General features: G+C 31.8%; 1 protein-coding gene across 1 annotated transcript in view; it reads right to left on the reverse strand.

Annotated features, from left to right (window-relative positions):
- NIN (ninein) overlaps positions 1 to 23,963 on the reverse strand; it is a 123,003-nt gene that overhangs the window by 93,010 nt on the left and 6,030 nt on the right. Inside the window, 2 exon segments of the mRNA XM_051978054.1 lie at positions 3,164 to 3,245; positions 16,135 to 16,338. Of these exon segments, the coding sequence (XP_051834014.1) occupies positions 3,164 to 3,245; positions 16,135 to 16,317 (265 nt within the window). The 5' untranslated portion in view covers positions 16,318 to 16,338.

The following is a 23,963-nucleotide window of genomic DNA, read 5'->3' on the forward strand; positions in this document are numbered from 1 at the left end:
GAGGGGATGTGGAAAAACTAGGATACCAACACATTGTTAGTGGAGTTATGAACTAATAAAACCACTTTGGAGAGTAATTTGGAACTATGCCCAAAGGACTATAAAACTGTGCATACCATGTGATTCACCATTGCTTCTACTGGATCTATATATCCCAAAGAGATCATTAAAAAGAGAAATGGACCCACCTGTGCAAAAATGTTTAGAGTGACAAAGAACTGGAAACTGAGTGGCTGTCCATCAGCTGAATAAGTTATGGTATATGAATGGAATCAAATATTATTCTATAAGAACTGATAAAGCAGGCCGATTTCAGAAAAGCCTGGAAAGACTTATATGAAGTGATGCTAAGTGAAGTTAGTAGAACCAAAAGAACACTCTACACAGCAAGATTATGTGATGATCGACTATGATAGACTTGGATCTTTTCAATAATCAGGTGATTCAAGGCAATTCCAAAGATTTGTAATGAAAAGAGTCATCCACATTCAGAAAGAGAACTATGGAAACTGATTATAGATCAAAGCACCTTTTTGTTGCAGTTACTATTGTTTGCTTGGTTGGTTTTTCTTTCTCGTGTTTTTTCCTTTTGATATGATGTTTTTGATGTGATTTTTTTTTGGCATATTGATAAATATGGATATATATTTAGAATTACACATTTAGTCTATATTAGACTGATTGCTGTCTAGGGGAATGGGAGAGGGAGAAAAATCTGGAACACGAAGTTTTGCAAAGGTGAATGTTGAAAATTATCTTTGCATGTATTATTGTTTAAAAAAAAAAAAAAAGAAAAGCATTACCTTCATTTTGTATAAGCAAGTAATTACTTGCAATTGAAAAATTACTCAGACCATCTGCAGCCAGAGACTATGGAGTATGAATCACAACATAATATTTTCACTTTTGTTGCTATTATTTGCTTGCATTGTTCTGTGGGTTTTTTTTTTCCTTTTTAATCTGATTTTTCTTGTGTAGCATGATAATTGTGAAAATATATATATAGAAGAATTGCACATGTTTAATATATATTGGCTATACATTGCATTACTTGCCATTTAGGGGAGGGGATAGTGGGAAGAAAGGAGAAAAAAATTGGAACACAAGATTTTGCAAGGATGAATGTTGAAAACTATCTATGCATTATGTCTTAAAAATAAAAAGCTTTTTGAGATAGCTAGGTGGCGCAGTGAATAGAGCACCAGCCCTTAAGTCAGGAGTACCAAAGTTCAAATATGGACTCAGACACTTAACACTTCCTAATGTGTGACCCAGAGCAAATCACTTAACCCCAATTGCTTTAGCAAAAAAAATAAATAAATAAAAAGCTTTAAAAAAAAAAAAAAAAAGAATTACTCAGGAAAAAAATATGTGTATTTTTTAAATAACTTTTTATTGACAGAACCCATGCCAGGGTAATTTTTTACACCATTATCCCTTGCACTCACTTCTGTTCCGATTTTTCCTCTCCCTCCCTCTATCCCCCTCCCCCAAATGGCAAGCAGTCCTATGTATATTAAATATGTCACAGTAGATCCTAGATACAATATATGTGTGCAGAACTGAACAGTTCTCTTGTTGCACAGGGAGAATTGGATTCAGAAGGTAGAAATAACCCGGGAAGAAAAACAAAAATGCAAACAGTTTACATTCATTTCCCAGTGTTCTTTCTTTGGGTGTAGCTGCTTCTGTCCATCATTTATCAATTGAAATTCAGGTCTCTTTGTCAAAGAAATCCACTTCCATCAGAATACATCCTCATACAATATCGTTGTCGAAGTGCATAATGATCTCCTGGTTCTGCTCATTTCACTCAGCATCAGTTCATGTAAGTCTCTCCAAGCCTCTCTGTATTCATCCTTCTGGTCATTTCTTACAGAACAATAATATTCCATAACATTCATATACCACAATTTACCCAACCGTTCTCCAATTGATAGGCATCCATTCATTTTCCAACTTCTAGCCACTACAAACAGGGCAGCCACAAACATTTTGGCACACATAGGTCCCTTTCCCTTCTTTAGTATCTCTTTGGGGTATAAGCCCAGTAGTAGCACTGAGGATCAAAGGGTATGCACAGTTTGATAACTTTTTCGGCATAATTCCAGATTGCTCTCCAGAATGGTTGGATTTGTTCACAGCTCCACCAACAATGCATCAGTGTCCCAGTTTTCCCGCATCCCCTCCAACATTCATCATTATAGGAAAAAATATTTTTAATACAAAAGTTCCAGTCTCCAAATATTTCTTTGAGTATTATTTAAGGTTTAGCTGTTCCTCAGAACATAAAAATAAATAAATAAAATCATCTCAAAGTAAGTAACTCTTAAGAAACATCCTAATAAGAAGCTCCAAAATATAATTTCACTTGCCCAGTGTATGCTGAAGATCAACTCAATCTTGGAATAAACTTGACAGTTAGAACCTATGTGACAAAGACATTTTAATGAAACTACAGCAATATTTATGAGGTTAATGTTGGAATGTAAAGAGAATATACATATAGAAACCTCAATATCCTCGACATTTTCCCACTACTATTACTCCTTTCTATAAATCTATAAAATGTAAAGCTGTGTCATATAGGATTTGAAGAGTTCTCAGACTATTCTGATTCTATTTCTCCTTGCTTAAATAACTACAGTTTCTTTTGGCTTATGTGACAGTACAGTTATCCTTCCATAATATAAGCATTAAGGGCACAATACCCATGTAAAATTTTTTGACCCTCCCTTTGTACCAGAGAAATTTTTTTTTTCTTTTATGGAGTATTTACAACATCTTATTGACAATTTTGATTAATTATTTGGTTGCAGGCTCTGTTGTCTGCTGATCCACCCCTGTGGTCTTCAGTATCCACAAAACACCCATTTAATTTCTTATGCTGACTCGTGATACATTGAAACACAAAAGGAAAAGTGATGTAGAAGGGAAACTGGTTTTTGATAATGCAGCCCTCTTCCAGCTCCTTCAACTCTATTCTGAGAATGAATTATTTCTATACTATCTGATTTAGGGGGAAAGATTAATTATTTCTTCCTCTATAAATGATACATTAGAAGAGTTGTTAGCAATACAGTTTAATTTCCATAAATTACTCCTTTGTTAAACACGTGTTTGAAAAGGAAATATGGAACAATATAGGAGAAAAAAATCCCACCTGGTTTTTCAAAGTGCTCTTCAAAGGATAGAGTTCTGGATAAAACAAGTATTAGTGCTTCTTTAAACTGGTCGAAGTATACCTAAGTGGAAAAAAATTGAATTAAGTTGCCATCCAAAGAATAAACAAGCACATAAATAAATAGGTTTATGGAAAGTCACAATTTCTCTTTACTTTGGGTTTGTTTTTTTTTTCCCCTGATTTTTTCTAAAATATAGGAGAGGGAAAAAAGAAGCATCTTTTTAACCTTTCTACCATTAATTTCAAAATAGATACTTCCCCCATTTGCTAAAAAGAAAGTCATTGGGCAAAAATAAGAAACAAACAAAAAAAAAACCTTTTGCAATACTAGAAAAATAATTTTATCTTCTTTTCCATTTTTCTTTATGTTTAAGGCAAATAGGCACAAACTACAGCAGAAAAAAATATGGGAAAACTCCTTATGGATTGTGAGACACTAGAATAACTTACTTGAGTGATATTATTGTAGCCTGTTTTTCAGATTATTGAGTAAAAAAGCAATTATCTTTCCCAAATGATTTGACTCTGGTTAGAAGCAAAGAATAGATTTTTCCCTCTCTTGGTCTATTTCAGTCTGAGGATTTTGTAAACATAGATGAACAAGAAGAGCATTTATTTTAGAACTATTTCTTCAGTTCCTTTAAATAAAAATGTCTGACCAAAAAGGAAGTTCATCAAGAAATTAGAGCTAAAAGATAACTGTATAAATATGTATGTATATATGTATATGTGTGTATATATATATAGTACTTAACATATATTTTAATATATTTAACATGTATTGGACTACCTGCCATCTACGGGGGGGGGGGGGGGGGGGCGGGGAAGGAGGGGAAAATTTAGAATGCAAGATTTTGCAAGGGTCAATGTTGAAAAATTACCCATGCATATGTTTTGTAAATAAAAAGCTATAATAATATCAATAATAATAATAATAAAAGAAATTAGAGCTAATATTACATTCAAAGCCAAAAACTTTTATGGAATAAAAGTCTCCTTTCTTTACCGTTATCAAATTTATTTTTACTGTAGATAAGTTAAATTATGTAACCTCATATTTAAAAAAGAGGGAAACATAAAATTCTCTTATTGTAGGATAGAATTATCTCGGATAGACCACTTTAATTCTAGAATAATTATTAACAATTTTATAATGTGTGTGGTTGTCAATATGAAAGTGAAAATGAGGTTCTGTTTTTGTTTTTTGAAAATGGGGTTTTTCAGACAATTCTCAGATGAAGAAATTAAAACTATTTATAGCCATATGAAAATATGTTCCAAATCATTATTAATCAGAGAAATGCAAATTAAGACTACTCTGAGATACCACTACACACCTGTCAGATTGGCTAGAATGACAGGGAAAGATAATGCGGAATGTTGGAGGGGATGTGGGAAAACAGGGACACTGATACATTGTTGGTGGAATTGTGAACACATCCAGCCATTCTGGAGAGCAATTTGGAACTATGCTCAAAAAGTTACCAAACTATGCATACCCTTTGATCCAGCAGTGTTTCTACTGGGCTTATATCCCAAAGAGATACTAAAGAAGGGAAAGGGACCTGTATGTGCCAAAATGTTTGTGGCAGCCCTGTTTGTAGTGGCTAGAAGTTGGAAAATGAATGGATGCCCATCAATTGGAGAATGGTTGAGTAAATTGTGGTATATGAATGTTATGGAATATTATTGTTCTGTAAGAAATGACCAGCAGGATGAATACAGAGAGGACTGGCGAAAGTGAAATGAGCAGAACCAGGAGATTATATACTTCAACAATGATACTGTATGAGGATGTATTCTGATGGAAGTGGATCTCTTCGATAAAGAGATCTAATTCAGTTTCAATTGATCAAGGATGGATAGAAGCAGCTACACCCAAAGAAAGAACACTGGGAAATGAATATAAACTTCTTGCATTTTTGTTTTTCTTCCCGTGTTATTTATACCTTCTGAATCCAATTCTCCCTGTGCAACAAGAAATTGTATCTAAGATACACTGTAAACTATTCAACATGTAAAGGACTGCTTGCCATCTGGGGGAGGGGGTGGTGGGAGGAAGAGGAAAACTCGGAACAGAAGTGAATGCAAGGGATAATGCTGTAAAAAATTACTCTGACATGGATTCTGTCAATAAAAAGTTATATAAAAAAAGTTAAAAAGTGTTTGCAAAAAAAAAAAAAAAAGAAAATTAAAATAGTGGGGCAGCTAGATGGTGAAGCCCTAAAGTCAGGAAGACCTGAGTTCAAATCCATCCTCAGACACTTGCTATCTGTGTCTGAGCAAGTCACTAAACCTCAATTGCCTTTTCAAAAAGATTATTAATAGTTTGTAATTCTATTGAGAAGTGTTTGTTCATATTGTTTGACCACTTCCATATTGATATTTTAATTTTCTCATGTTTACCTATATATCGTAGATATCAAATCCTCAACTGAGAAACCTGATATAGAGATTTTCCTCGTTAACTACTTCCCTTCTTTATCTATTTAATTTTGTTCAAACAAATGCTTTTCAATTTCATGTGACTGTAGTTATCTATTTTATATCCCTTGCTTGCCTAGGAATTCTCTCCCCTTCCCTTTACCCATGGTGGTAAAAAGATACCCAATTCATTCCTTTTTTTTTTTTTATAAGGTGGTAAGACCTTTAATATTAAGCTCACTTAATATTAAGCTTTTCTGTTCATTATGATATATGACATAAGAGGTTGATTTACAATTACATTCTATCAGGCAGTTTTCCCAATAATTTTTCAAAGTAGGGAGTTCTTTCCTAGGTAATTCATGTTTTGGGATTTATTGTACACTGGGTGATATTCAGTTCAACTACTTTTGTTTTTCCCTTGTCTAATCCATTCCATTGATTTATTATTAAATGTGAAGTGTGTGAAGGGGAAATATTGAATAAAAATATTAGAAAGCTAGAATGGGACTAGACTAGGAAGAGCTTTAAATGTGAAACAGAACAATTTATATGGGATCCTAGAGATTATAGAGAACAAATGGAGTTCACTGACTAGGGAAATGAACAAACTTGCTGGTATATGATTTACTGTGCTATAAGAAATGATTTCAGAAAAATTTTGGGAAAAGCTTATATGAACTGCTACAAAATGAAATGAATAGAATCAGGAGAATATTGTAGACGATAAAAACAATATTGTAAGGATAATCAACTATGAAAGACTTAGCTACTCTGATCAATACAATACAAAGACTATTCCAAAGGACTCATGATGAAAAATGTCATCCTTCTCTAGAGATGCAGAGTGAAGACTAAAGTATAATTTTTTTCTCTATTTTTTTTGCTTTTTTTTTTTTTGCAATATGACTAATATAATTGATCACCTTCTCAATGGGAAAGAGGAGAACCAAAGAAGAGAGAAATTTTGGCACTCAAATTTTTTTAAATGAATGGTTTAAATAACTGGTTTTATAAGAATTAATACAAAAATGGCAAGACTTGGCAACTAAATGAATATGCAGAGTAAAGAAGAAAAAGGAGTCAAAGATGATGCTGAAGCTTTGAACATGGAACATGATTATTTTGTCAGATTATGTCAGTAACCTATTAATCTTAAACCTTTTCCAGGAAAAAAAAAAATCTGCAAACATAACACACAGAGAATAGACTCTTCTTCTCCTTACTTTACTCATGAGAACGTAGCTCTATTGTCCCAGATATAAACTAAGAGGTTAGTTGCCTTGTGCACTGAATTTCCTAAGCTGCATATAAGTGGCAAGAAGAAAAATAGTATATTAAAGGGAAAGGAGAGAAAGCCAAAGATTATTGTTTATGACTTTGATAGGAGAAATGAATATTTTGGCACTTTCTCCAAATTCCTTTCCATCTCTGCCTGTTTGGATTCCTAAATCCATGGGACTCCCTGAGACTTCAGAGTTCCTATTCAGAGTAATAAGATTTATGGTTCAAACCATCATCATATGTATATGGAGTAATTACTCCCTTGTCAACGATTGCTATTAATATAAGCAATAATACATTTATCTTGAGCTAGTCACAGTGGTTAATACATATATAAAACATGGCATCATGGATCAACATAACTTTCTCTAAAAATGTTCACTCCTCCAAATTCCCACCTTCCCTCCTCCACAAGAAATTATGTGCTAGATGTAGAGTAAGTACTTTACAGAAATATCAGTGGACTTTAACATATAGAGTACTCACTTACCAATCTCCCTTGGGAGAAAAAAATTTCTAAGTTTGTATGTGGAATTGTATGTGGGGAGGAAAGCACTACTTCAGTAGTGACTATCCTGTAGGATTGTTTTCAGAAAAGGAGGAGGAGATGGTAAGTAGATGGCAGGGGAAAACAAATAAAAGTTGTAACATAAGAAAAAATAAATGCCCAGTGCTCCACAAGATAAAGCAAAAAAGAAAACAACTAACTAATATATAATGGATAATTTCTCTAAATTAGTGAAAAAGACATTAATGGATTTTAAAAACTAAAATACTTAAGTGGATAAAAATGTAATAGAGGAAAAACAAAGGGAAATATCAAAAGAACACATGAATACTAAACAAATCAAAGCAAGTGACTTCAAAATCAGGAAGAGAAATGCATAAGGACCATAGATCTCCCAGAAAATCATGACAAATTTTTAAAAACAAGTTCAATACCATTAATTAGGAAATGATAAAAGTAAAACTGTCCAAAATTTGTGGTCACAACAAACAAATAATTGAAAGGATCCAAAGATTCTTTCCATACAACCACACAAAATAAGCAAATACAAATATGCTTTAAACTACAAAAATAATTTTTTTAAGCTGTCAGAAGAAAGATCTTAAAATATGAAGAAAAAAAATGCCCCATAGAATTTATGGAAGATAATGTATTCTAAAAACTAATGAAGTTCAACTGAAAATTACATATCCTAATAAAACTAAGCCTACTTACTAATTTTTTTTTTAAAAAAGACATTTTAATCATTATTCAAAAAAAACCAACAGATTTGAGAATATTTGACTTGTAAATATCCTAAACAATAGAAGTACAAGACAGCTAAATAAAAACCATAATAACTATAACACAAAAAATAATGGCTAACAGTTTGTAAAGCATGTTATATCATTTATTACAGTAAGAGGAAAATTTTATTATATAGATAATTTTATTATATAGATAAAAAAAAAAAAAAACTGGGACTGAGATTAGGTGATTTGTGTAGCACTTGCCTGAAGCAGGATTAATATAAATTTTTCCTGACCCCCAATCCAACACTGTAATAAAATTCTTTTATTGGTCTTTTTTAAACAAGAGACAAAAGGACTTAGGTTCAATCAACTATCATTTATTAAATACCTAATCTATTCTATATCATACACTATAACATTGTGCTAAGTATTAGGGATATAAAGGCAACAACAACAAAAAATATTCCCAGCTCAAAGTCTAATGAGAGAAATAACATGCTAACAACTATATACAAACAAATTATATGGGACAAATAATAAACTTAGAAGGAAAGCACTAAATTTCTAAGATTTCTTGTAGAAAGGAGGGCTTTTGCTAAGATTTAAAGGAAAGCAGGTTTATTTTATATCTGATATTTTGCAAGTTGTTAAGTTTCAAATAGTTTTTAAGTTATCTTTATTAAGTACACATCTAAGTAAACAATAATTATATCCACAAAATGAGGGTGATTTTGGTTTCTTCTTTGACTTTGCTTAATATTTTTTCTTCTCATATTATGATAGCTAGCATTTCTAGCATAATAACTGAAGAGATAATATTAGCTTTTAGTCTTGATAAATTACTTATTTTAGAAAAAGCCCTATTTATTTCTGTGCTTTCTAGTGTTTTTAACAGGAATAGGTCGTGTATATTTTTCAAAAGCTTTTTCTGAATGTAAGGAAATAATCATTTTTTTGTCATGTCTATAAGTTTCAAATAAGTTTATAATTTCTGTAGAACTGAAGCAGTGCTATATTCCTAGTATAAATCCAGCCTAGTCATAGTATATGATCTTTGTAATATACTGTTGGGATCTAATTGTTAGTATTTTATTTTTAAACATGCATCAACATTCATCAGGGAAATTGGTCTATAGTACTGTTTCAATTCTCCCTAGCTTAGATAAGATAAGATCTTATTTGTGTCAGATAAGGTACTTAGTAGAATAATTTTCTTTCCATAATCTTTACCTAGAAGGGACAGGGATAAAGAGGTCAGAAAAAAAATTTTTTTAAAGCTCATTCTCTCCTTATATATAGTTGTAAAAGTTGCCTGACCTTGGCATATTTTTTTTAATGGTATATTTGGGTCATAGGCACAATATCTATTCATCTCTATTTACTTAAACATTTTCTTTCTGATAAAAATTTATTATTATTTATCAATTGAATGAAATATACAAGACCCAATGGATGTGGGTCAATGAATATGAATAATTCTCAAATGAAGAATTGTAAGTTTTTAATAACCATATGAAAGAATAATATATCTCTAAAATTACTCTTCAGAAATGATAATCAAAATATCTGAAAGTCTTTTACAAATAATAAAAACAATAAAACATTTATTAGCTATCAGTCAACAAAATAGTAGCAAGAAAATTAGAGCAATATAGGTATCACTGTGGATAAAGCACCTGGAATCCTGAGGCCAAATTTGACATTATCCTCTGTTGCCTCAAGTTTTAGCACCCATTCCTCAGGATTGTTGTGAGGACTGAATGTAATAATTACCAAACATTTAGCATAGTATTTGGCACCCAGTAAGCAATGTTAATTGCAATAAAAATATCATTATTATAGCACAAAAATGATACACTATGAATAGAGTGCAAAGAGAACACAGAACTAGTTCATCAACAAGAAAAGCAGAAATATAATTTGTCAATAACAAAACCACTGACTATTTTAACAGATGCAAGCCTTTATTACATCATTGCAATAGTCCACTGGTAGGTTGGTCTGCTTCAAGTTTCTCCCTACTCCAGCCCATTCTCTATTATACCACCAAAGTGATTTTCCTGAAGTGCATATTCAACCAATGTTCCTTCCTACATGCCCATGGCTTCCTATAACTTTCAATATCAAATACAATATCTATATTTCACAATCTAAGAAATAAGAAGCAGGACCCAAACAGACTAAAACAGATCCAAATCCAGATATCCTATCCAGAAGCATGACCCTAAAACAACATTCTATCCTGTAATTAACAATGGAAGAACGAATAAATCAAAGGGGAACTTAGATGGTGCAGTGGATAAAGCACTAGCCCTGAAATCAGGAGGACCCTAGTTCAAAATTGACCTCAAAATACTTAACATTTATTAACTATATGACCCTGTGCAAGTCATTTAACTCCAGAGGCCTCACCAAAAAAAAAAAAAAAAAATGAATAAACAAAAACAAAACAAAAATTACACTATAAAGAGTTATTATGAAGACAATAATACCCAAAGTAAAAATCTGAAAAATAAAGAGAATGACTCAAAAACACTTCACAGCTTGGACACAACTAGAATTTCTCGAAGAAATGAAGCAAGATTTTTTAACAGTTAAAATTATTTTATAAATGAAATTAAACAGCAAAAATGTTTGTAGCAGTCCTTTTTGTAGTGGATTTTGTAGTTGGATTTTTTGCAGGGATGCACAAATATTTCAACATTAAGAAAACAATAAAACATACTATAAATCAAAAAATCAAAGACCACATGATAATTTCAATTAGATTAAAATAAAACCTTTGACAATGCACAACATTCGTTTATGGTAAAAACCTTGCACAAAGCATAGGCAAGGGACCTTGTCACAACTCATCTGACAATAAGTTAGTATTCCTCTTTCCATTATCTTTCCAAGTTGACTATTCCCAACTTTTATCATCTGTCAATTTGCAAGGTGTTAGGGGAAACTAATTTCCATTTATGATGACTGTTTTGGATCATTTTTCATACTTCAATTCATACAATTAATTGTTTTCTATGCTACCTACTTCTATCCTCTCACTAAAAAAGAAAAATAAATGCTATAAAGAGAAATGACTTTAAAAGATTTAACACAATGACCAATCTTGACTGCAGAAAACAGATAAAATACAATGTTACCTATCCTGACAGAAAGATCATAATTTCTTAAGATACTTGAGACATTTTTATTTTGGACATTACTATTTGTTTAGCCGATCTTTTTTTCTTTTTGTTTTTCCTTGCTTTGTTGTGATTTCACTTTATTACTTGTTATTTTATTGATCTGATTTTCTACCTTCTTGTTTTTAAACAGATTGACCAAAAGCTTATCAATCCCATTTGTTTTGTCAAAAACTGGCTTTTAGATTTATCATTTCTATAGGAATTTTTCTAATTCATCTACCTCAATGTTTAACATCTCCTTTTTTGTTTATTTTAGATTTACATGTTTGTTTACTTTTACTTAAAATTGTCATTTTCATTTCATTGTTTCTTTCTACCTTAAGCTTTTTAGTTTTAATTTCTTAAGCAATTTGTTCAGTTTCATATTTGCCTTTTTGTTTATCTCTAAAACTTTACTGACACTAAACTTCCCTGCCACTTTTGTATTATTTTAATGTTTCCTTTATGAATTTGGACGCAAATATGTTTGTTTTCTATGGTATCTTTCAATATAATGTAGTTTCCTTTTCCCTTTTTTAATGTTTTGAATTTTTTTTTTTTACTTTTTTCTGCTAGCATGATGATAACCCTTAATTTTTTACTTAATGCGTAATAAATCTTTTTCCAGGCCCTTGTTTTTATTCTTTGTATGACTTTATTTTTAAAATTTCTTTCTTTTTTGTTTTGAATTCATTTTATTTTGTATTTCATTTGTCTCTAATGTTAAGAGTTTTTCCAGCTTATTTTTTTTCCTTCTTCCACAGTAAGCAGAATATTTTAGCTTAATCTTCAATAAAATGACTTGTTCCCAACTGTTCTCTTACCCTTATCCTTGACTTCCATCAAGCATCTGATACCCTTTACCCTGGTTTGGGAATTTTATCACTTCCCTTTTTATTTCCTCTTATTTTCATCTGGTTATTTAATTCTTTCCTTCTTTTTTTTCCCTTTTAGTTAGCCAAGTGTAATCCCTCTTTTTCTTTTCTACATTTTCAAATTTTCATTTTCTATATCTTTTACTAGAAGGGATTTCTTTTCTACATTCTCTTCATTATTTATCTTCCCTTCCTTTCCATTTTAACCTTTCATTCTTGGTTCATGATCCTAATACTTATTTAATCTTTCTTTATTCTCGGTAATTTTCATGGGATTAAAACTTTACAAGTACCTTTACAAGTATTTGAGTTCTCCCTTTTAAAAACTCTCTGTTACTGTCTCATATATTTTGTCCCTTAGATACTTTTTCCTGCTATCTGAGCTGAGGGTTAGACAATAATTTGTGGAACTTTTACCGTATGAGTTCTCAGTATTCCAAACCATGGGAAAAGCTGAATATGATTTATTTCGGCTACCTTATTTCTATTTTTTGTTCTGAGAGGTTGTGAGGAAGAGTCCTTGTTGGTCTAATTAATCAGAAAGTCCTCCTTCTCAAAAATTTTTTCATTAATTTCTTTGAGAATCTTGTATTTCATTTCTCTAAATGGATTCTGTTATTTTTTATTTTTTATTCTAGCTTTTTAAGTAATGTTGGCTGGTTTGATTGATATGTCACTGAATACAAAAATCAATTTAGATAATGTTTTCATTTTTGTGGAATTAGCTTGGTGTATTCATGAGCAATTAATATTTCTCCAATTATTTTAATCTATATCTGAGTAATTTAGTTGTATTCCTATGTGTATGTGTTGACAAAACAAATCTATCTTTATAAAAGCCAGCTAATAACTTTTATATGTCAATTTCCATAAATATTTTTTCATACATAGGTCATATTTTACTCATTGCATACTAACTAAACTATTTTTCTTATTATTTTAAAACAAAAATTTAAAACAAATTTTAAAAGAACACATAGGCTGAGATACAAACATATGGCCAACACTACAGAATCATCTGTACAGAATTACACATCTCCTCGGAAAGTATAAGACATTATTTCAAGGTAACTTTACCTTAAAATGAAAACTACAATATAATTAGGAAGATCTATTTGAATTTCATCATCTTCAAGACCCAGAGTAAATGTGATACTACTGAATATATCCATTATTCAAATGAAAATGTCAATTGTAATGGGCAGATAACTTATAATATCAAGTTTTTACCAAGTTAGTCAGTGATTCTGCTTCCCTAATTTATGATCATAAACTATTAGGATATCATATGATCCTAGGTGGCTTAATGGCTAAATGCTAGACAAAGTCTTTAAGAAACTAAGTTCAAATCCTGTTTGGTATTTGCTAGTTGTCCTGGGCAAATCACTCAGCCTCAGTTTTTTCAATTTTCAAATGTAGCTAACACCTTGGTGTACTGTTATTTTGAGCAATTGTTTTGAGGATTAAATGGGATAACTTATGTAAAGTAATTTACAAATCTTATGTAGCTGACACAAAGCATACAGTTTGGCTCTGGTGTCAGGAAGACCCAAGTTCAAATCTGGTCTCAAACACTTACTAGATGTGTGACCCGGACAAGTCAATTAAGCCTACCTCAGTTTCCCAACCTGTAAGTTGGGGATAATGGTAGAATCTAAAATTAAATGATATTTGTAAGGGACTTTGAAACCTAAATGAAACCTTTATAAGCACTAAATAAATAGAACTATCGCTGCTAATAATAATAATATTTAGTTAAATAATATTTAATAATATTCAATTAAATAATAATAATAAAATAAATAATAAAATAAATGGTTGCACATTTACTCCAATTCTAGGACAACTTCCCTAAGAAACAAAAAGTTTTTTGGTCCTAAATTCTAACATATATTAAATGAAGCTGCTTATTATAAGATACAAAATATCTCAATTCAATATTCTGTTTTTCCTCAAAACATTTGAACTGACAGTACTTGGAAATATTTGCTACACTATTAGGATGAAAACATAATTAATGCTTTGTTAATTTAATTTCTTATTTTATTCTTTGAAAACAATATTTTTAGAATTTTGATAATTATATGTATGAACAAATATGAGCTTTAAAAAACAAATGTAGGATAGGCAACTAATTAATGGGGGTTTATTTAGGTTTTTATTTTATAAATGAAGTTCTATTAATGGTACATGAACATCATTAAAGTCAAACTTCATGACAATGTCACACTCAATATACTAATTTCAACTTGATGTGTGTTTGATTGGAGCTGTTGTAGTCCCTAGCTCATAGTAAACGTTTTAAATGTTTGTTGACTGATGACCAATTAGAGTTATTATCACTCTTTTCACTGGATGAGGAAGAAAAAATGGAGGAGGAAGTGGGGAAAGGAAGGAAGAGTTTTTCAGTTGGTAAAAGATACAATGCAATTTATACCACATGGTAAAAACCAGTCTCAACAGGGGTTGGTATTCATACTGGGGAAAATAAAAAATGAAAAACAAATGCCTGATAATTAAAAAAAAATGACTGTCATGAATTTGAACATATTGACATATGAGTTGTATTTCAAAATAATGGTATTTTTTTTAATGTAATAAAATCTGAAGATGACATTAATGTGAAAAATTCTAAATTTTATTCAAAAACTAAGTGTTTTGAGTTTTAAAAATGGGAAAAAACCATCATATTTTCCTTTTTTACTATTGTGGAAACAGGTAATATTGTAAAATGCACATCCATTACATTGAATTAAAAAATTTAGAAATGTTAAGGAATTTGATAATGTATCCTTGGAGAATTTACCCTTTTTCTATTGGTGTAGTAAATTTAGTAATAACAACTAGACTTGGGGCAACTAGATGGCTCACTGGATAGATCATCAGCCCTGAAGGACTTGAGTTTAAATCCTACCTCAGATATTAGCTGTGTGACATTGATTCCCTCACCAAAGGGAGAAAAAAGTAAACTTAATGAATTGTTACTTAATTACTATATGAACCTGAGGGGGAGAAAAGAATGGATTCTCACTAGATTCTTTTCAATGGCTGCATTATAAGTATTGCTTACAATTTTTACATCTTTTATAATATAATAAAGTATATTTTTAAAATGAAAAATATTGACAGCATTCACAAATCAAAGCAAACCAAACCACCCTTCCACATACTCTGACAAAACCAGAGGAAAAGAAATACTTTCCTTCTGCACCTATAATCTCAATTACATTCAAGAGATAATTATGACTTATGTTAAACTATTTGATTAGCATTAATGCATACATATAACTATATATACATACATACATACATATATATATATATATATATATATATATCTGGGAGAAATCTTGCTCCATTCTGAATGATACATTACGCCAAAGCCCTTATTACCAACCTTCCCATACTTTTATATATTTTTTCATCGAGAATGGGTATTTAATTTATACTCTACTACAGAAACAATCCATATGACATAGTTTTGTCAGATATTACAAATCATAACCAAATTCCAGATATAAATGGCTTGTATTCTTAATGAATTTTCTCTTCTCAGTGAACATCTCAATTCCAAAACTGACTAGTATAAGCCCAATAAAATAGTTGTAGTCAAGAAGAGTTCATAAAGAATAAAATAAATCAAGATAGAAACTTGGACATCCCCTTTCCCTTTACTCTTGAAGATAGTTCATCCTCATTTCCTTTTCTTCTCTCTCTAATTAATGTTCAGCGTAAACATAACAATTATTTGTTGTAATTATGACTGGGTGTTACTACTTCTATTTTATAGATGAGGAAAATGAGTCTTATAGAGATAAAGTAGCTTATAAAAAGCAATGTTAACAATCAATAACATATACATCTACCTCTTTTACAAGTTGCAACACATACTGATCTTCCTTCTACCTTTACACTCCACAATCCAAAGCCTCCTAATCCTTTGCCTCTCTCCAAATCTTACCCTGCCTAAGAGGTTATCCTGAAACAGTGTCTGCTGTAGTGCTGATGTCACTTCTTCTAAGTTCAGCAGTTGGCAGAGGTCTGTCAACTCCTCCTGGCCCAGAGACCCAGTGCCAGTGGCATCAAAACTGTCAAACATCTCCTTGAGGTGAGCTTCATGCTGATCTTGCTCTGCTTCATCCATCCCATAACCCACTGTTCTGACCTAAACATGACAAAAAAAAAAAAGAAAAACTCATTGAATGTTTTAGCATTCACTTTTCAATATTCTAATACTATAATGATTAATAATCCTAATCATCAACTGATTAATAATATTAATATATAAAATTATAATTTTCCTTTCAATCTTATTAATCAGTCATTCAATCAAAAAAGCATTTAGTAAGACCTGTTCTATGCCAGAAAAAGTAGCAAATACAAAGATTTCCTTAAGGAGCTTATACAACAGTCTCTGCACTAGGTTACAGATATAGATTTAAAAAAAAAAAAAAAAAAAAAAAAAGCTTGTTGATTATCATTCTGGAAAGACTATTGTGATGGCTGAAGAGACCAGGAAAAGGAAAAAAAAAAAGAATTAAGAGAACATATTTCCTGAAAATACTAGATTTTTCTTTTATCTTGCAAACAAATATGAAAGTAATCCTTCAGAAAAGACTGAAATATTATAGTATTATCATGTTTCCAATAATAAGGAACCAGCAGTTATATAAGGATTTTAATGGTTACTTTGGCTATTCTCTTTCTCACAGCTGTACAATGCTGTAAAATTACTTATGACTTGGTTTAACTGTGTATTATACTGTAAATAAACTTAATTTAATTTTGTACTTTACTTAATCCTATGAGTTTAGGAAATATTACACACACTAATATTCATACATAATAGATGTTATGTATTATAAATATACACACAGATGTTAAAACAAGGAGTATAAATTGAGGAAAAGCAGAACAAATCATGGCATCTGTATAGACTGAAATACTATTAAGCTGGAAGAAATAATGAAAGCAAGAGTTTCAAAGAAAATGTATACAACGTGAGCAAACCAGAACAATTCACATCAATATTATGCAAATAAAATGATATCCATACCTTCTGACCTAGAAATTCTACTCCTAGGAAAATACTACAGATATATCAGTCATAAAAAAAGTCTCTATGAACAAATGTATTTATATAAGGCATTTATGGTAACAAAGGACAACAAATATATTTGCCTATCCATTTGGATAAATAAAATTATTTATGAGTATAATGGAATTAGAAATGACAAATATGATTAATACAGAGATGTAGACGGTGGAAGTTTGGAGAAGTATACCTGAAACAAGGGTTAACTCTATTGATGAGTTGATTGTTCTCTACTTCATATATATACTTAGTACTTAGCTTGGTGATGTAATGGTTCACACATACTCAATATACATGTAATTGTAATAGGGTATTTAAAGTAGGGACAAAGTCAGAGAGGGAGATTGCTGGAAGAGACTGGATCAGACTATGACAGACACAAACTGCATAAGAGACAATATAGACCTTGGACTCTATTCTTGTCTATTCTCATGGTGTCTATCCTGCTGAGACCAAGGCCCTTCCAGAGGACCTATATTTTGGGGCCTGAACATGTGGACATAAGGACCTACATTCAGCAGTTAGACTGACACGATCATGAGTTCAGTGGAGAAGTTCCTATGACCTGGAAATAGGGTGAGTATAAAAATAGACAAGCAGGAAACTTTGGTAAGGGTAAACTTTGATTTTTTAGCTGAAATGGGGCAAATACTAAGTAAAGAGTCTCCCCACCCCAAGGGAAATATGCGGAATGAGTAGTCTGGTTAATAAAGGTTTGTTGGTAACTTGGAAGCAAGTCACTGGACTCTTAAATATATTATACAGTACATGTCTCCTTGGCTCTCTAAGGAAGAAAAATTAGAGCCAGATATGTGGGAACTAGTGGGAGAGCAACTAATTGAATATTATGAAGTTATGGATCCTGATTCAATTCCTGAAGTAACATTCCTTATATACAATATAATACAATTGGCTTTAAAGAATCCCAGAAGTTCTAACAAAGCAGCTGAAAAGCATAAAGAATTGGACAAGAACAGTGCTGATGAACTTAAGGGGTGTGGTGCTTCTCACTTCCACAGTTCAGTTACACCTGAGCAGGTACCATTAGGGCATTCCCCATCTCTTGACCTCCCTCCCTCAATTTTATCCTCGTGAGTGGAGGGAAAAGGAGGAGGAGGGGAGAGGGGAAGGAAAGGCAGCACCACCCATGCAGCAGCATGGACAAGATATATCTGACTTAAGAATAGAAATGTACCCAGTGATTGAAGAGTTTAACTATTCAGGTCAAGAAAAAAGAAAATACACTTCATTTAATCTAGAAATTATCAGAGATCTGAAAAAGGCTTGCACTCTTTATGGGTCTACATCATCTTATGTTAAGATTCTATTAAAGAATTTGGCTTTTGAAATTTTGACCCCTAATGATTGGAAATCTATAGCAAGGACATGTTTAGGACCTGGACAACACTTGTTGTGGCTTTCTGAATAAAGTGAACTCTATAGAATAAAAGCCCAACGAAATAGGCAACCTGGAGTTTAATATACCAGTCACCTCTGACCAACTAACAGGTATAGGTCATTATGTAGACACTTTGACAGCATATGAACAAATCTCTTCTGCTGCTATCAAAGCATGGGACACCCTCCCAGGAAGAAAACTAAAAAGAGAAGCCTTCATGAAAATAGTACAAAGTCCAATTATTTGGCCGATTTCATGGAATGTCTGAAGACAGCTATCGTACAAACTATTGGCAAAAATGTAGCAACAGAAATTATGATAAGACAACTTGCTAAAGAAAATGCTAATGAGGTTTGTAGAAGAATTATACTAAGGCTACACAAGGGGAGATCATAAGAAGCTATGCCATAGTGGGCACAAACACTTTTTATGCCCAGGCTATGATGAAGACTGATCTGAAAGATATGAACATGGAACACAGGGTCCCTTTTGGCAAGGGACTTCCAGAGAGACTTGTCAATGCTTTCAATGTGGCAAAGTAGGCATCTGAAAGCTCAATGTTGGCAAAGAAGACAGGATGGGAGAACAAGACCCAAAATTCTGTGTCCAAAACGCAACAGAAGCTTCCATTGGACATCAGAATGTAGATTGACTCAGCAAATGGGAAGTGGAGCCTATCTCCAGGGCCCCAGGCAAAAAACACTTGGAGTATGATGGCAGCTGATGTTACACCGAGAGAGTCTCTACAAGTTCAGTACTCCGACATGATCAATCAGCCGAGAAGCAACTGAATGTGAGAAAGGGATTATAATTGGGGAGAATAGAGTTGTGTGCAGCTAGGACTACTGAGATATGCCCTGGAGAGGGGAAATCTGTCCCTATCCAGCTATGGATCCTTTGCCTACAGACACACTGGGCTTGACCATTTCACCTCCTGAGAGTGCTTATAAAACAGTGTTCATCCATACCCTGATGTGGGAAATGTGAGGAATGTGTAGCTAATATCCCAGTCACTAATACAGGTAAACAATGTGTGACTTACCAACCAGGAGAAGTAGTAGCATCAGGATTACTGATACAGACTCTTAATTGCCTTGGTGATATGTGCCCATATTTTGACTTCCAACAACAGAATACAGGAATATTTTCGACTGCAGCTGTTACAGCTGACCATCCAATGCTCACTATCTATATTAATGGCATACCATTGAAAGGGTTGGTAGATACTAAATAATATAACCCTAAAAATGAGTGGGTCAAAGAACAAATCCAGATAAAAATGATAACTTAAGTAAAGACAATGACCACAATAAAAGAACATACGAAAATTGAGGTGATATAGCAATACTTAGGGGGAAATTTTGGGTCTTGTTCTCCCTAATCTAAATGTTTATAACAATAAAAAAGGGTAAATCAATGAACTGAGCATGCAACTTAAAAATATAGTAGATAAAGAATAAATTAAAAACCCCTAAATAAACACCATTATAGAAATTCTGAAATTAAAAGGAGAGATTAATAAAATTAAAAGTAATAAACCCTTGATTTAATAAATAAAACTAAGAACTGAATTTACAAAAAAATAAAAGTTTTTGGTTAACTTAAAGGAAAAAAAAATCTCAAAATAGGTAAACATACAATGAAGATGAAATTAAAGCAATTATTAGGAGCTATTTTGCTCACTAATATGCCAATAAAACTGACAATCTCAAAATAAAATGGATGCATATTAACACAAATATAAATTGCCCAGATTAACATAGAAATAGAAATAGAAAAATAACCCTATTAAAGAAAAAATTGAATGTTATAAGTAGGCTCCCAAAGGAAAAAAACGCAGAAATTCTACTCAACATTTTAAAAACAATTATGTCTAATATAATGTAAACTGTTTGGAAAAAAAAAGTTAAAATCTTGCCAAACCCGTTTTATCATACAAATATGGTTAAGATTTTTAAACCAGGGAAAGCAAAAACAGAGAAAGAAAACTACAGGCCAATTTTCCTAATGAATATTGACACAAAAATGTTAAATAAAATACTAGCAAGGAGATCACAGCAATTTCTCACAAAGCTCATCCTACCAGGAATGCAGGGCTTGTTCAATATTAGCATATAAACACATTAGCAATATAATTATAATTGACCATATCAATAATAAAAAAATTTAATCATATGATTTTAGCAGTAGATGCAGAAAAAGCATTGCTCAAAATACAACACTCCTTATGAAAGCAAAAGAATCAATGGAAATAAATAGTATCTAGCTAAAACAACAAGCCAGATTTATAAAAGGAATAAATTGAAAGCCTTTCCAATTTGATCAGAATGAAGAAAGGATGTCCATTATTACCATGATAATTGAATATCATACTAGAAAATCTATAGCAATAAGACCCCCAAAAAAAGGAAATTATAGAAATAAGTGGAAACAAAAAAGGAAATTATAGGAATAGGTAGAAACAAAATTATCATTTTTTTATAAAAAATGAGTTGAAATTATTAAGCTGAGCAAGTTATAGGATATAAAATAAACCTACATAAATAATCAGTATTTCTATATTTTGTAAACAATATAGGAAAGCCCTTAAAATAAATATAGACAGCATAAAATACTTTAAGTATTTGTTTGACAACTATTTGATTCCAAGACATCCAAAGGAACTATATGAAGACAATTATAAAACACTCTTCACATAAAGACAGAACTAAGCAATTGAAAAAATATTAATTTATCATGAGCAGGTTAAGTCAATGTAATAAAATGAAAATGCTACCTAATTAATTTACTTATTTATGTCTATACGAATCACACTTCAAAAACATTATTCTAAGGGGCTAGAATAAAATAAAGAGCTAGGGAAAAAATATTACTTTAAAGAGCTAGAATACTATAAAAATAGATGTGGTATAAAGAGGTAGAAAAATCATTTTAAAGAGCTAGAAAAAAATAACAAAATTCCATTTGGAAGAATAAAAGGTCAAGAGTAAGCACATCAATGGAAAAAAAATTTAAAAAGGACAGCAGCTTAAACAATATCAGACCCCACCATATTACAGAGTGGTAATAATCAAATCTCATATTACATAAGAAACAGTGACTAATAGAGATTAGACAATAATCAGAAATAAATTATCACAGTAACCTAGTATTTGATAAATCCAGAGATTTTAGTTCATTACATGACAAAAATTATTAGGAAAAACTGGAATTCAGTCTGGCAGATAGTAAGCAAAGAACAACATTTCACATGGTATACCCAGATAAATTCAAAATGGATACATGATTTAGACATAAATGGGAATATTATAAGCAAATTAGGGAAATGGGGGGGAGGAAATACCTGTGAGATATTTAGGTAACTCAAAAGTCACCTAATGATATAATAATAATAATAAGTTTACCTAATGATAAAACAAGAGATGAGTATCATAGAAAGGAAAATGGCCAATTTTAATACATGAAATAAAAAGGGTTTGCACAAACAAAACTAGTACAGCAAAATTTAGATGAAAAGCAGGAAATTGGTAGGAAAAAGTTTCTCAAATATGTAGCAAACTGAGCTGAATTTATAAAAATAAACATCATTTTCCTATTGATAAATGGGGGGTTATGAACAGGTAGTTTTCAGAAAAAGAAATCAAAGTTTTATAACCATATAAAAATACTTAACATGACTAATAATTAGAGAAATACAAATCAAAACAACTTGAGACACCACCATCAGATTGGCTACCATGACAGAAAATGAAAATGACAAATGCTAAGGAAATAAGAAAAAAATAGGTACATTAATGCATTGTTGTTGTTATAATGAACTGTGGTGTTCTCTTCTTTAAAATATAATGGTTCTCTGTAGGTGCAGGTTTCTTGGGGAGGTTTTCTGGTTTCAGTTTCAATTCAGAGTAATAATCACTCCAAGTGCAGCCAGGTGTTAAAAGTTCAAAGCTTTTACTGTCTCTTTCAATACAGCCCGGTTAGTTTTCTTAGAGGCTTATCTCACTCCTTGGTTCCAAGAGCTCTTACAGCTTGTCTTTTAGCTCTTCCACCTTCTGCCTCTAGCTCAACTCTGACTCTCAATCTCCAATTGACACTCCCCTGTCAATCTTTTCAACTCCACCCTCCTGACTGAGCTCAGCTGTTTTTATGCTCTTTTAGAGGTATAAACTCAAAGGTTGATTCCTCCTCTGAGAATGGGATTATGGGAGGTGTGAATTTGGATATCTCATACTGAACCCTGAAATCTTCCAAACATGTAAACTAATGTGTGAACTCTCAAAGATGTTAACTTAAGCATTGTTTCTATCAATATTAGTGACTTAGCACCTTGTAAGGATTTGCTCTAATGTGTGAACCAATAAGCATTTTATCAATTCCATTGAGTTAACACTAGGAACTAGTCCAAATATCCTGGGAAATGATTTGGAATTATGCCTTAAAGGGTTACAAAACATACATATCCTTTTATCCTGCAATACTATATTCTAAAGAAAGTAAGAGAAAAAGAACCCATATGTACAAATATATTTTTAGCAGCTCTTTTTGTGGTAGCAAAATATATATACATTATACTGAGAAGATTCACTTGAGTAATGTATAAAATAATATAATAATATATAATATTATAAATTAATAATAATAACAACAATAAATAATGTATAAGTTGTGGTATGTGATTGTGATGGAATACTTTGGTTCTTTAACAAACAACGGGCTTAATTTCAGAAATACATGGGTGTTAAGGACCCCGCCTAAGTGTGAAAGTACAGGTCGGTTCTCCAAAAGCCCCTACAGCTGTGAATCATAACAATCCTGAGGGAATTACAAATCAGCCTTTACTGACACAGATGTTGCTTGTGGATTGGGAATGAAATAAATTGGAGGCAAGAGGGAAGAGGAGAAAGGTCAGAGAATGCAACTGCCTCTCAGTCTCCTTGTTTCATTATCATCCTCTCACATGAAGGAATCCATTCTGCTGGTCTGAGTAGGATCCCCAGCAGCCACTGGCAGGTGGCTCCCTTAACATCCAACAGCCATTGGCTCCCATAACATCCAACTAACCCATAACACATGGAAAAACATGAATTGTTACAAAATAAAGCGAATAAAAATAGGCGAACATTGTATACATTAAGAGTAGTATTGTAATGACGATCAAATGTGAAAGATTTAGCTTCTTCTGATCATTATATACTGTTAACATTCTAATAAGAAAGAAATGTCTCTTTGGAATCTTAACATCTAAAAATATTGAAGGAGATAAATAAAAAAAGCAGAGTCAGAGGATTGTTTCAGT

This window comes from Antechinus flavipes, chromosome 2 (genome assembly GCF_016432865.1).
Source record: "Antechinus flavipes isolate AdamAnt ecotype Samford, QLD, Australia chromosome 2, AdamAnt_v2, whole genome shotgun sequence".
Taxonomy (NCBI): domain Eukaryota; kingdom Metazoa; phylum Chordata; class Mammalia; order Dasyuromorphia; family Dasyuridae; genus Antechinus; species Antechinus flavipes.